Source organism: Heptranchias perlo, chromosome 20, assembly GCF_035084215.1.
Source record: "Heptranchias perlo isolate sHepPer1 chromosome 20, sHepPer1.hap1, whole genome shotgun sequence".
Classification (NCBI taxonomy): domain Eukaryota; kingdom Metazoa; phylum Chordata; class Chondrichthyes; order Hexanchiformes; family Hexanchidae; genus Heptranchias; species Heptranchias perlo.
Genome location: NC_090344.1, coordinates 11,961,457 through 11,974,277, shown reverse-complemented (window position 1 = coordinate 11,974,277; position 12,821 = coordinate 11,961,457). Strand labels below are relative to the sequence as shown.

General features: G+C 43.0%; 1 protein-coding gene across 1 annotated transcript in view; it reads left to right on the top strand.

The window, feature by feature from the left end:
- LOC137335918 (deleted in malignant brain tumors 1 protein-like) overlaps positions 1 to 11,389 on the top strand; it is a 50,982-nt gene extending 39,593 nt beyond the window's left edge. The window contains exons 7-16 of the mRNA XM_068001434.1: positions 1,224 to 1,538; positions 2,380 to 2,694; positions 2,783 to 2,860; positions 2,955 to 3,263; positions 4,183 to 4,311; positions 4,570 to 4,659; positions 5,297 to 5,386; positions 6,788 to 6,877; positions 7,678 to 7,803; positions 9,610 to 11,389. Of these exons, the coding sequence (XP_067857535.1) occupies positions 1,224 to 1,538; positions 2,380 to 2,694; positions 2,783 to 2,860; positions 2,955 to 3,263; positions 4,183 to 4,311; positions 4,570 to 4,659; positions 5,297 to 5,386; positions 6,788 to 6,877; positions 7,678 to 7,803; positions 9,610 to 9,611 (1,544 nt within the window). The 3' untranslated portion in view covers positions 9,612 to 11,389. The remainder of the gene's footprint in view (positions 1 to 1,223; positions 1,539 to 2,379; positions 2,695 to 2,782; positions 2,861 to 2,954; positions 3,264 to 4,182; positions 4,312 to 4,569; positions 4,660 to 5,296; positions 5,387 to 6,787; positions 6,878 to 7,677; positions 7,804 to 9,609) is intronic.
- The last annotated feature ends 1,432 nt before the right edge of the window (positions 11,390 to 12,821 follow it).

The following is a 12,821-nucleotide window of genomic DNA, read 5'->3' as shown; positions in this document are numbered from 1 at the left end:
TGGGCGTTGCTTGGATTGGAGAAGGTTTGGAAGTCCTACTCCCCGGGTTCATTAATGCTCCACTTTTATCCCTGATATATAGATTATTTGGATTGGAGAAGGTTTGGATGTCATACACCCCGGGTTCATTAATGCTCCACTTTTATTTCTGATATATGGATGATTTGGACTTGGAAAAAGGGAACACAATACTGAGATTGGCTGACGATAAAACAGTAAGGGATCTGGTTGACAGTGAGAACAGTAAAATGTTTCAGGCGGGCACAAACACGTTTGCAGAATCGTCAAATATGTGCCAGATTTAATTTAGTATGAATTTGGGGAATGCATTTGGGAGGAGAACCATGAATAGAAGCATACGTTCAATGCATTGATGTTGGCTGAACCGATACTTGGAACTTCACACAGAAAAGAGTGTATTTTGTGCTTCTATTAATCCGTGCTCATGGACGGACACTGATATTTTGGCCGTGCCCAAGTTCCTGGCGTGATTAAGGTTGCTCCATAATGCTTTGGTACTGTGTGTGCAGTTAAATAAAGAAGAAAGGGCCAATGGTATTGTGGATTTAACAAATAAAGTCACAGACACAGGCATAGACATAAAACTATGATGGGTTTCGCTTGGGTGATGACGGAAAGAGTATTTCCTCTCTCTGCAGAGTTCGTGGTGGTCCTCAAATCAAGATTGTCCCTTAAGACTGAGACTAGACGTTAGGAGAAATGTATTTCTGCAGGAAACTGTTAAAGGACACACTGTTTTGCCACAGGCATTAGTTGATGCACAGACTATTGCATTTTAACGGAGAATGTGAGTCATCATTTGAATCAGATCAACATTCAGTGCTTTGGGAGAGAGAAAGAAAGTGGGATCAGTTGTTGACTTATCTGGCTAGTAGCTGACAAATGGGCTTTCTGTGTGCTGTAAGTGCCTATGGAAGGAACTAGAACAAATCGCAAACCTTTTTTTACCTCGGAAATGTAGTGAGGAGAGTTGCTGACACTGCGGATTGTCTGTGGTTAGTGTACGGAACGGAAGGAGAGGCCAGTTGGTAATTTCTATTGCCGTTCATTTGTACTGTGGTCCTGCAGGAGTCAGCTGATACTGGAGAAGAGACAGGGGGATTGGTGGAATAAAAGGGAAGGCAACTTGTAGAAATGTTGCAAGGACGAATCAAGCTCTTTCAATCCATTACATCTAATATAACCTACTTGATTTGCAACAGAACATAAACAGATAAGACTGGTGGATGGCGGAAGTCCTTGTGCTGGGAGAGTGGAAATTTACTACAATGGTGCCTGGGGGTCAGTATGTGATGATTCCTGGGATCCATTGGACACCGATGTTGTTTGCAAGCAACTGGGGTGTGGATATTCACTCACGGCGACAGCTCCGGTTTCCTGTGGCCAGGCCTCGGGGCCAATTTGGTTGGATGAACTGAGATGCACGGGTAACGAGTCGCTACTTTGGGAGTGCGATTCATCACCTTGGGGAGAGCATGACTGTATTCATAAAGAAGATGTCAGGATCGTATGTTCAGGTAAGTGAGTCGACACAGCAAGAGGGTATTCATGTTAAAGGAGAAAGGATTGTATATTCAGATAAGAAACTAAAGACAACAGGAGTGTGTTCATATAAAACGGGTAAAGGATGTACATATATGGAAGGGCACTTGATCATCTTCCCGAGCCAGTGATGAATGAATTGATCGAGACGGTAAAAGGCCGGGAGTCATTAGAGATTAGGAGGCGGTATTGTTCACTGAAACTCTCCCCCTGTAGTCCAGGACTGAATTTATAAACATTAACAGTGAAGCGAATTCCATCAGATGTCGGTGACAGATTCCAGTATCAATATTCCTTCCTCACTCCATCAGATGTCGGAGACAGATTCCAGTCTCAATATCCCTTCCTCACTACATCAGATGTCGGTGACAGATTCCAGTATCAATATCCCTTCCTCACTCCATCAGATGTCGGTGACAGATTCCAGTATCAATATCCCTTCCTCACTCCATCAGATGTCGGTGACATATTCCAGTAACAATATCCCTTCCTCACTCCATCAGATGTCGGTGACAGATTCCAGTATCAATGTCCCTTCCTCACTCCATCAGATGTTGGTGACACATTCCAGTATCAATATCCCTTCCTCACTCCATCAGATGTCGGTGACAGATTCCAGTATCAATATCCCTTCCTCACTCCATTAGATGTCGGTGACAGATTCCAGTATCAATATCCCTTCCTCACCCCATCAGATGTCAGTGACAGAGGGCTGTATCAATATCCCTTCCTCACCCCATCAGATGTCGATGACAGAGGGCTGTATCAACATTCCTTCATCATTGTCGAGTTACTGACACTCACTTCTATTCACAGAGCATAAGGAGATCAGATTAGTGAAAGGACGTCATCCTTGTGAGGGCCGAGTGGAGGTGTTCTATCGAGGATCCTGGGGAACAGTTTGTTACGATGACTGGGATAAGAAAGACGGTGAGGTGGTCTGTAAACAGCTGGATTGTGGATCAGTTATCAAGATTCCATTCGAAGCCCATTTTGGAGAAGGGACTGGGCCCATTTGGCTGGATAACGTTGAATGCCGGTCACACGAGTCCTTCTTGTGGCAATGTCTCTCCGCACCATGGGCTCAGCATGACTGTAAGCACAGAGAGGATGCCGGTGTGGTTTGCTCAGGTAACAGCCTGTGTTTACTCAGTGCAAGTACCATTCATGGATATCTTTACTACAGTGCATCATTTGGCGCATGTGTCTTGTACTGCAGGAAATCAATCGTTAACGAAGAGCGACAGTTTCCATTCTTGTACTGGGACACCTGACCACACAAGTGAACATTTACCAGGTAGTTTCCTTTTAAATAATATGGTCTTTACGTGGGATTCCGCTAATGAGTCATAAAATAACTGAACTTCATGTTGATTTGTTGCTATATTCAGGTCAACAATTACGGTTAGTTGGAGGAAAGACTAACTGTTCGGGAAGAGTTGAGATCATGTTCAATAACACATGGGGGACGGTGTGTGACGATTCCTGGGATAGGCGTGAGGACCGTGTGGTGTGCCGGCAGCTCGATTGCGGCTCCGCCCTTGCGGATTCCGGGGAGCCCGTGTTTGGGAAAGGCGAGGGCCCTGTATGGCTGAACAGAGTCCAGTGCAAGGGAAGCGAACTCTTCCTGTGGGACTGTCGGTCATCAACATGGGCTCAGCGGGTCTGTGCTCACAAAGTCGCCAGTGTGATGTGTTCTGGTAGGAGCAGGAACCTGTTTATTCAATCAATGGACGCCTTCATTTATTCATTTCCGTGCTTCATAGGAAATCTCTTGTTATCTATTTTAAAAGCGAGAGTGTAAAATGCTGATTTCCTTTCAACTGATATTGAATATTCGGCTTTGTCATCTCCCCATAAAACTGCAAAAAAACTACATGTACTTTTCAGTAGAAATTATTTTGTTATTTAATTTGAGAATATTGATTGATCCGGATCAGTAGTCACTCTGTTTACTGATAAGATGAGACTGTTTGTTGTTTCAAACATTCTAAGATTGAACCATATCCCCTTCTCCCTGTTTCCTGTAACAAACCAGTTCTCCAGTTTGTTCTCTTCCTACAAACAGCCTCAATTAAAGTGGAGGAATGTTCCCCCTTTCTGAAAGTGTTGTTTCATTGAAGCAGACTTATCGCTGTTCCCACAATAATTCGCTCTGTTTGTCTTAATCAAACTCCTCATTGCCCCTCCTCTGTCACTCCGCCTATCGTTTGTCTCTCTGCCGACAGTTACGGCAGTTCAAGTGGAGATTCATTGTGCCAAGTATTTTCAAACGTTTCGAATTGATAGGGCAAACAATAAATACAAATATATATTATTGTCTTTCATTCATGCTTTATCCCAATTTAAATTCATTAAGTTTTGACCATAGTTACTGCCCCTTCAATTGTGACATGCAACAAATCAACTGACCCACAGCCAGTTTGTCTCCTCTTCAATCCTTGTCCTTGTTATAAGAACTTCCTGCTGTGACCCTATCTCAAAGTTCCTATTTACTGCGATAGTTTTCTGCTCCTTGACTAAAAATCCAGCATTAACTCTCGACCTTAGTTAGATTTGAGTCTTGTCAATGGAGAAATCGCTGCTTTGGTCGGATCATTTTCCTCGTGTCTGTTTTAGTTACAGATGTGCTGATCCCGGGGGGAATAATATCCACGCCGGTTGCCGTTTCCATCATCCTGGGAACCCTGTTGGTTTTTGTGCTGATTGCACTAACTGTACAACAACAGAGACAGTCATCAAGAAGAGGTACCTTTAATCTTAGAGCCTCGGTGATCAGCAGTTTTCTGTGTGTGTTAAGGGGCTGTAAATTGCTCGCTGTAATGCTCGATCCCAGTTGTGAATCAGTCACCTTCTCACACTTGAAAGTACATTCTATTTTGTGGTTTTGAATGGAACAAGACAGGGGTCATTTATTCGGTGGATTTTGTTCTGTTCCTTGGAGATAGCTGTCGGGAGGAGTCCGGAATACAATGAATGAAATATATCTGTTTTACTCCTAAACAGTGAAAAATCGTAGCTTCAGTTATACGATTTCCAGACCGGGTGAACCAATTTATCAAGAAATCGATGACATTACAGCTGGAAGAGGATCGCGTGAGTCCCACCCCATGACATGTTCTGTCTGTCCAGGTGTCGCTTCCCCCCAATAAAACTCCGCTGCATTGAATGTATTTGGGACCAGTCCCGTGATATTCGGCCCTGTTCACAGGACACCTCCTTTCACGGTGAACATGGTGCTGTCTGATTGTTCAGATTATTAACTGTTGTCAGCTTCATGTTTGATGGGATTTCTATATTTCTCCCTTTCCTGTCTTTTCACAGTCCTCCTAGTTTCTAATTCTGAAGCTTTTTTTTGAGTGTTTTTCCCTACTCTCATTCAGAAGGTTGTGTCGATGTACTCTGAGCAGTCACTGTGCAGTTTATCACACTCTCCTTGCCGCAGAGGGCAATGATGCTCCGTGTTGCTCCCACAGGTGGGATCACTGAGAGCACTGCGGTTTAAGAGTCCATACAATGAATATGATCACACTTATTACAAAGGCTCTGAGGTGTGAAGACTGTAAATGTATTTTTGTCTTTGTATTCTGGTATCATACTAACTAATGATGGTATTTGCTGGCGATCTGAACAGTTGACAAGATTTCTGTATGACAGCGTTTGTGTATTTGAAAGAATTTAACAGCCTTAATTTACATTAAATGTTCTTCACCGTTCTCATTTGTTTTGACAGTTTATCGATCTAATAGCGGAGAGATTGATCTGGAATATTATACCAGTTCAAGTTTACATCAAACCGACCAGAACTCGCAGAATCCTGAAGGTATGTACTACCCAGAACTGTGTAATAGTTTGTGACTGTTACATTCCGCATCTAATTACTCAGATCTGTGTAATATTTTGTAAATGTCCTTTCGTTGTGTAATTACTCAGATCATAGAATTTTACAACACAGAAGGAGACCATCCGGCCCGTCGTGCCTGTACCGGCTCTTTGAAAGAGCTGTCAAATTTAGTCCCACACCCCAACTTTTTCCCATAACGCTGTGAATTAGTCCCCTTCACGTACATACCGAATAGCCTTTAAAAGTTCCTATGGAATCTGATTCCACCGCCCTTTCAGGTAGTGCGTTCCAGATCTGAGAGAAACAATTTCTCCTCATTTCCTCTCTAGTTCTTTTGCCAATTATTTTAAATCTGTGACCTCTGTTTACCGACCCACTTGCCAAAAGAAACAGTTTCTCCGGACTGGCTCGATCAAACCCCCTCATAATTTTGAATATCTTTATTAGTTCTCCCCTTAACCTTCTCTGCTCCAAGGAAAACAATCCCAGCTTCTCCAATCTCTTCACAAATCTGAAGTCCCTCATCCCTGATATCATCCTGATAAACCTGCTCTGTATCCTCACCAAGGCTTTACATCCTTCCTAAACTGTGGTGCCCAGATTTGTACACAATACCCCAGCTGAGGCCTAACCAGTGATTTGTAAAGGTTCAACATGACTTCCTTTTTTTTTATACGATACCTCTATTTACAAAGCCAAGTATCCCATATGCTTTCTTCACCACATTATCAACTTGCTCATTATATACTAAGATCTGAGTAATATTTTGTTCGTGACATTTGGTTTGTAAATACTTAGATCTGTGTATTATCTTATAAATATGACATTCGGTGTGTAATTACTCATATCTGTGTAATATTTTGTGAATGAAATTCGATACCTTATTAATCAGATTTTGTGTAATATTTTGTAAATATTATGATCGGTGTGTAATTACTCAGATTCTGTGTAATATTTTGTAAATATTATGTTCGGTGTTTAATTACTCAGATTCTGTGTAATATTTTGTAAATATTATGTTCGGTGTGTAATTTCTCAGCTTCTGTGTAATATTTTGTGAATTTGATAATTAAGCACCAGCCACTGCTTGAAACATCGACAAAATGATACACACAGGGTGACAAAGAGCCAGGAATAACTAAAATAGTTTCTCACGCACCCAGATCCCTAAACCGGTGATGGTGATTGTTTTGCCATCAGATTGTAATAATGGCCGTGATGTCAATCAGGAATCCAGGAGCTCCACCCGATGGGTTCCCTTGAATACTTGTCAGGACGTGTGCGTCATTAATTTAGGAAAACTCTGTTTAAATGGTCTGGAAAAGACCGCCTTGCGGCTCCACCGCTGTTCTCCGCTAAAATGAACATTTCCTTTTATAGATTGGACCAGAGAGCGCCTCAGTAAACAGGATTACGATGACACTGATTCTGGCCCATTGAATGATCAGACCCCCAGCGCAGAGGGTCCTGGTAAGTTAACCCCTGGGCTCGGAGGCTGCCGACTCATTCCTTTATTTGTAAACACATTTCTGTACAATTGCACCAGCCCAATGCCAATCATTAATCGCCATTCGTACAATTGTTTTACAATTTGTGTTGAAAGTTCCCATTGGATGACTCATGCCTGTTGCCCTAAAAAGCCCGAAAATTGCTGTTGGTGATTAAGCCGACGAACACTTAACCCTGTCATACCACACTCAATTACCGGCTATCATGACAACGAAATAAGTCCAGTTTAAAGAAATAAATCAAACTCAATGTTAAAATAGCGGAGAAAGCAATTTCAATTTTTTTCGCCAATACCTGCGGCAATAATTAACGCCTACGGTTACATGTTGGTGAAAAGGTTTCTCCTGAATTCCTTATTGGATTTACTAGCCACTATTTTATATTTATGATCTCCAGTTTTTGTCTCTCCCACAAGTGGAAATCTTTTCTCTACTTCTCCCCTGTCAAAGCCTTTTATAATCTTAAATACCTCGATCAGTGGGGATATAGCATTGCATGTGTGAGGTCCCGCGTTCAATTCCCAGCATCCCCAAAGGCTTTAACTTGCACGGGCTCGATGGGCCGAATGGCCTCCTGTTTTGTAACCATTCTATATATCACCCCTTTGCTTTCTCTTTTCTAGGACTGAGGATTATTCCATATTGTCGATGGTCCCAAACTGCTTCCTGTAGTTTGATGATTGTGTAAAAAGGGGTTTGTGTTTTTCTCTGAAGTACGTTTTAAAACTCCTTCTCTGATTCCCAACAATCGTTTCCTTCCAGCACCAGTTCGGGGGAGTTGTGCCGATGTTGAGGGCGCGACCCCGAGCAGCACGCATTGTGACTCCTTGCTGGACAGAAGCTTCCGTCTCACACTCAGAAGGACCGCGGACCACCCCGCCACAGACTGTGAGTTCAATTCAGTAGAACGGCCCAGATAGTTAGTTCTCAGTAATCGACCGAGAGTCCATTAGTCTGTTTATTGACAGATCCCTGACCAGAAATATTCTATTATTTAAAAAGTTGGGGAGGAAAGTGCAAATTATCTTTCTGGCTTTCCACATGCAGCAATCTCAGTCTCTGTATCCCCTCCCTCTTTCTCTCCCTCTCTCTGTCTCTTGCTCTGTATCTCTGTCTGACTCTGTCTGTCTATTTATCCAGTTATATATATGTCGCTCTCTATCATCATTTCTATCTCTCTATCATCGTCTCTCTCAATCTCACTCTTCATCTCTCTCCCTCCATATTTCTCTCTTTCCATCTTTCTACATCTATTTCTCTATCTCTCTACTTCTCCAGTTTGACAGAAGGATTTTCCAAACAAATCAAAAGAATAATATAGACTCAATTCTTACACTGAGACAATGGAGCAAAAGGCACTGACCCGAGGGGTCAGAAGACAAAATTCGGTCAGAGGGACTTCAACAGCTGCATATTGTTGCCAAGAAGATTGGCTGAGGCCAGGTCACCGGACTCGCTCAACAAACAGCGCAATGTTCAGAAGGTTCTTCATTTGGAAACAAAAGGGTGGTCGGTGGTCGTGAGGGATTGACAGTAACATTTCACGTCCGGGTTAAAGTTCAGCCCTGAATAGTGTAATGGAAGCGTCCCCTAGTGCGAGCTGTGAGTGAGTTCAGACAATATCAGTCCCAGTTCCAGATACAACCCAGTGAGCACTGGTCCACAGCAAAATTCAGCTTCAATTTGCACGAAACTGACAACTTTACTGAAGGATGAGTGTGGGAATAAGAAAACATCAGACTCGGGCAATGGCAGGGTTCTGTTGAGGTTGCAGTTATGTAAGGTTTTTGAGGCCGAATAAAGGCTCTGACTGTCAACCGTATTACATGTTATGAGTGAGCAGCTGATACCATCACTGATGCACACAATGGTGTCCATGTCCTGCCAACAGAAGCGTTCTCAGGTGCTTTCAAAGGGTGGGGTTTGGAAATGTTGCATGGAATCTGGGAAACACTTGGGGTCCAGACCGAGGACGTGCTCCAACATGGAGCTTGATGCCTAGGAGTGAGGAGAGTGAGATCTGTGCATTCAGGTGGAGAAATACAAAGGCCCACCGCCATCTTCTCAGGACAACTAGGGATGGGCAATAAACGCCGGCCTTGCCAGCGTCATCCCACATCCCGAGAATTAATTAAATACTGAATGCAAATGGGTGATTTGCGAAAGGTCAACATTGATAGTGGGGGGAGTGGAGTGGGGTGATTCACAACAGACCATCGTCAGAGACGTGGAGGGCGTGTGTTGGTGTCTGTGGTAGAGCAAGTTGCAGAGGTGGATGGTCCGGACATTGGAGGGATTCATAAACAAGCAGGAGAATTTCCTTTCAAAAGAAATGCGGGAAAGAAACCCGGGCACGGTCGGCCCCGGCCATAACCCAGATTGATTTGACTTTATTAGTGGACAGTTTTTAACAGTGAGGTGAGAGCTCCTGACCGGCCATCCACAATTGGAAAGATTTCCTCAGTCTTCTGTCCCATTGCCTCTTTATGCGGACAATTTGAGTTTCAATTTCATAAAAGTTATCAACTGTCTAAAATTGTCTTAAATTCATAAATTGCAAATGTCCCAGAGAATGTGAGACACATCAGTTTAAAATAAAGCCTGATCGTCACTGTCTGTATTTAGTCAATTTACAGAGTGGGAATGAGTTAATTAACTTCATTTACCAACATGTTTTCTTTTGTTTCGTGGCAGAATTTTGGTTGAAATATTCCAACCGGATGTGAATTCATCACCGGAAGTCCTAAAGTATTCGGCTCGATCATGGACGAATCTCGACTGACTGTCTCCACAGCCGTGGGTATTTTACATATTATCTCATGTTCGTTGCTAAGACAGCTTTATTTTCTGCTAAAATCCCTCCATGAAATTTGCCTTCTCAATCTATAGAATCTGATAGCGCAGAAGGAGGCCATTCGGCCCATCGTGCCTGTGCCGACTCTTTGAAAGAGCTGTCCAATTAGTCCCAATCCCCCGCTCTTTCCCCATTGCCCTGCAATTGTTTCCTTTTCAAATATACAAAAAGAAAAAAAGACTTGCATTTATATAGCGCCTTACTCAACCTCCGGACGCCCCAAAGCACTTTACAACCAATGAAATACTTCTGAATTGGAGTCAATGTTGTAATATAGGAAGTGCGGCAGCCAATATGTGCACAGCAAGATCCCACAAACAGTAATGTGATAATATCAGATGATCTGTTTTCGTGATATGGATTGAGGGATAAATATTGGCCAGGACACCAGGGATAACTCCCCTGCTCTTCTTCGAAAAAGTGCGATGAGATCTTTCACGTCCACCCGAGAGGGCAGATGGGGCATCGGTTCAACATCTCATTAAAAAGGACCGCACCTCTGGCAGTGCAGCATTCCCTCCGGACTGATCTGGGAGTGTCAGCCTAGATATTGTGCTCAATTCTCTGGAGTGGGAATGAACCCACAATCTTCTAACTCAGAGGCGAGAATGCAGCCAACCGAATCACTCCAATACATGCAATTCCCTTTTAAAAGCTACTATTGAATCTGCTTCCACCACCCTTTCAGGCAGAGCGGTCCAGGCCAGTAACAACTCCCTGTGTAAATAAAACATGTCTCCTCATCTCCTCTCTGGTTCTGTTGATAATTATCTTAAGTGTGTGCCCTTTGGTTACCGACTCTCCTGCCAGTGGAAACGGTTTATCCGGATTTACTCCCTATCAAACCCCTAACTATTCTGAGGACCTCTATCAAATCTCCCCTTAACTTTATTTGTTCCAAGGAGAACAATCCCAGCTTCCCCAGTCTCTCCACATAACTGAATTCCCTCATCCCCTGTACCATTCCAGTAAATCTCCTCTGCACCCTCTCCAAGGCCTCCACATCCTTCCTAAAATGTGGTGCCCAGAATGAGACACAATACTCCAGCTGGGGCCTCGCCTGTGATTTAGAAAAGTTTACCATAACTTCTTTGCTTTTTACTTTATATCTCTGTTCAATAAGGGAAGGGTCCCTTTTATTTTTAACAGGTTTATCACCTTCTTCTCTGTTACCTCCTCCAGCCTGACAACCCCAGACACCCAATTTTCCCCGCCCTCTGACTCGGATCTCTTCTAACTCTCCCTCCGTCCAATCTGCCATCAGCGCCTCGGCCTTCAGCCGGCGAGCTCCCATATTCTAGAATCACCCCGCTCCACTCCCCCGAGGATCAATTTCCCTCGCCCCGAGTTGCACCCGGCTCTTTGATCAAGCTGCGTCTCATGCCTCCTCTTCCCTCTCCTTCACTCTGTGTTGCCTTTATTTCACATTCTCTTTGAAGCGCCTTGGGATTTTTTTCTACCTTAAAGGTGCCATTTAAAAAGCAAGTTATTGTTGTAAAATAAATAGATATAATGTCTTTCTTCTATAAATAAACATGGGGAATTTTTTTAACTGATGTAATTCTGCGGAAAATGTATTTTGAATTGAATTGTTTTATCAGCTGATGAACTTTGTATCGTTTTATGTCGCTGTTTTTACTCAAATGTTGTTAATGAAGAATATTAAAAATATCTGATGTAACAGACTGAGAACTGCGGTGCTTTGCTATTATTAAGTAAAATTGCTGTCCTCACCATTGCTTTCGTATCGGGATCATCCGTTTTAGTTACATTTTTAATCAGACTATTGCGGTTCCAACAGAATCACCAACACACAAATATTCCAGTTTCTCTGAAAGCCTCATGGAACCAACGAGGGACATCGGTTTCAAAATGACATATAACTCAATTTGGATTCTGCTTTTTGGAAAAAGTCCATCAGGACGTCACAGAAAAAATCAGCCTGTTTGTGTCAGTCGAATCCCCATCTCACACAAGTTATTCCTGCGGCCGAGTGTGGGGTTTAAGGAAAACAGTTACCGATAATTCAAAGATTAAATGCTGTTCAGCAAAATCCAGTGTTCATGAAACATCTGCTCCTGCCCTTGATTTCTGTTAAATTTCTAACTGGCATAAAGTCAATGGACAGACATAATGTAAGAGTTCGGGTGGGAGATGAGGATCATGTGAAAGGTACGAGTGGGATGTCGAGGCTGATCCGAGCTCTGGGTGAGGATGTAGATCTGGGACCGGGATGGGGACTGCATCATACAGCAGGGATATTGAGAGAATAATGTCACCTCCTGCTGGTGTGTACTCCATCATACAGCAGGGATATTGAGAGAACAATGTCACCTTCTGCTAGTGTGTAATCCATCATACAGCAATGATATTGATAGAATGATGTCACCTCCTGCTGGTGTGTACTCCATCATACAGCAGGGATATTGAGAGAACAATGTCACCTTCTGCTAGTGTGTAATCCATCATACAGCAATGATATTGATAGAATGATGTCACCTCCTGCTGGTGTGTACTCCATCATACAGCAGGGATATTGAGAGAACAATGTCACCTTCTGCTAGTGTGTAATCCATCATACAGCAATGATATTTATAGAATGATGTCACCTCCTGCTGGTGTGTACTCCATCATACAGCAGTGATATTTGTAGAATGATGTCACCTCCTGCTGGTGTGTACTCCATCATACAGCAGTGATATTTATAATATAATATCAGCCCCTGCTGGTGTGTACTCCATCATACAGCAGAGATATTTATAATATAATGTCACCTCCTGCTGGTGTGTAGTCCATCATACAGAGTGATATTTATAGAATAATGTCACCTCCTGCTGGAGTGTACTCCATCATACAGCAGTGATATTTATAGAATATTGTCACCTCCTGCTGGAGTGTACTCCATCATACAGCAGTGATATTTATAGAATATTGTCACCTCCTGCTGGTGTGTACTCCATCATACAGCAGTGATATTTATAGAATATTGTCACCTCCTGCTGGTGTGTGCTCCATCGTACAGCAGTGATATTTATAGAATAATGTCACCTCC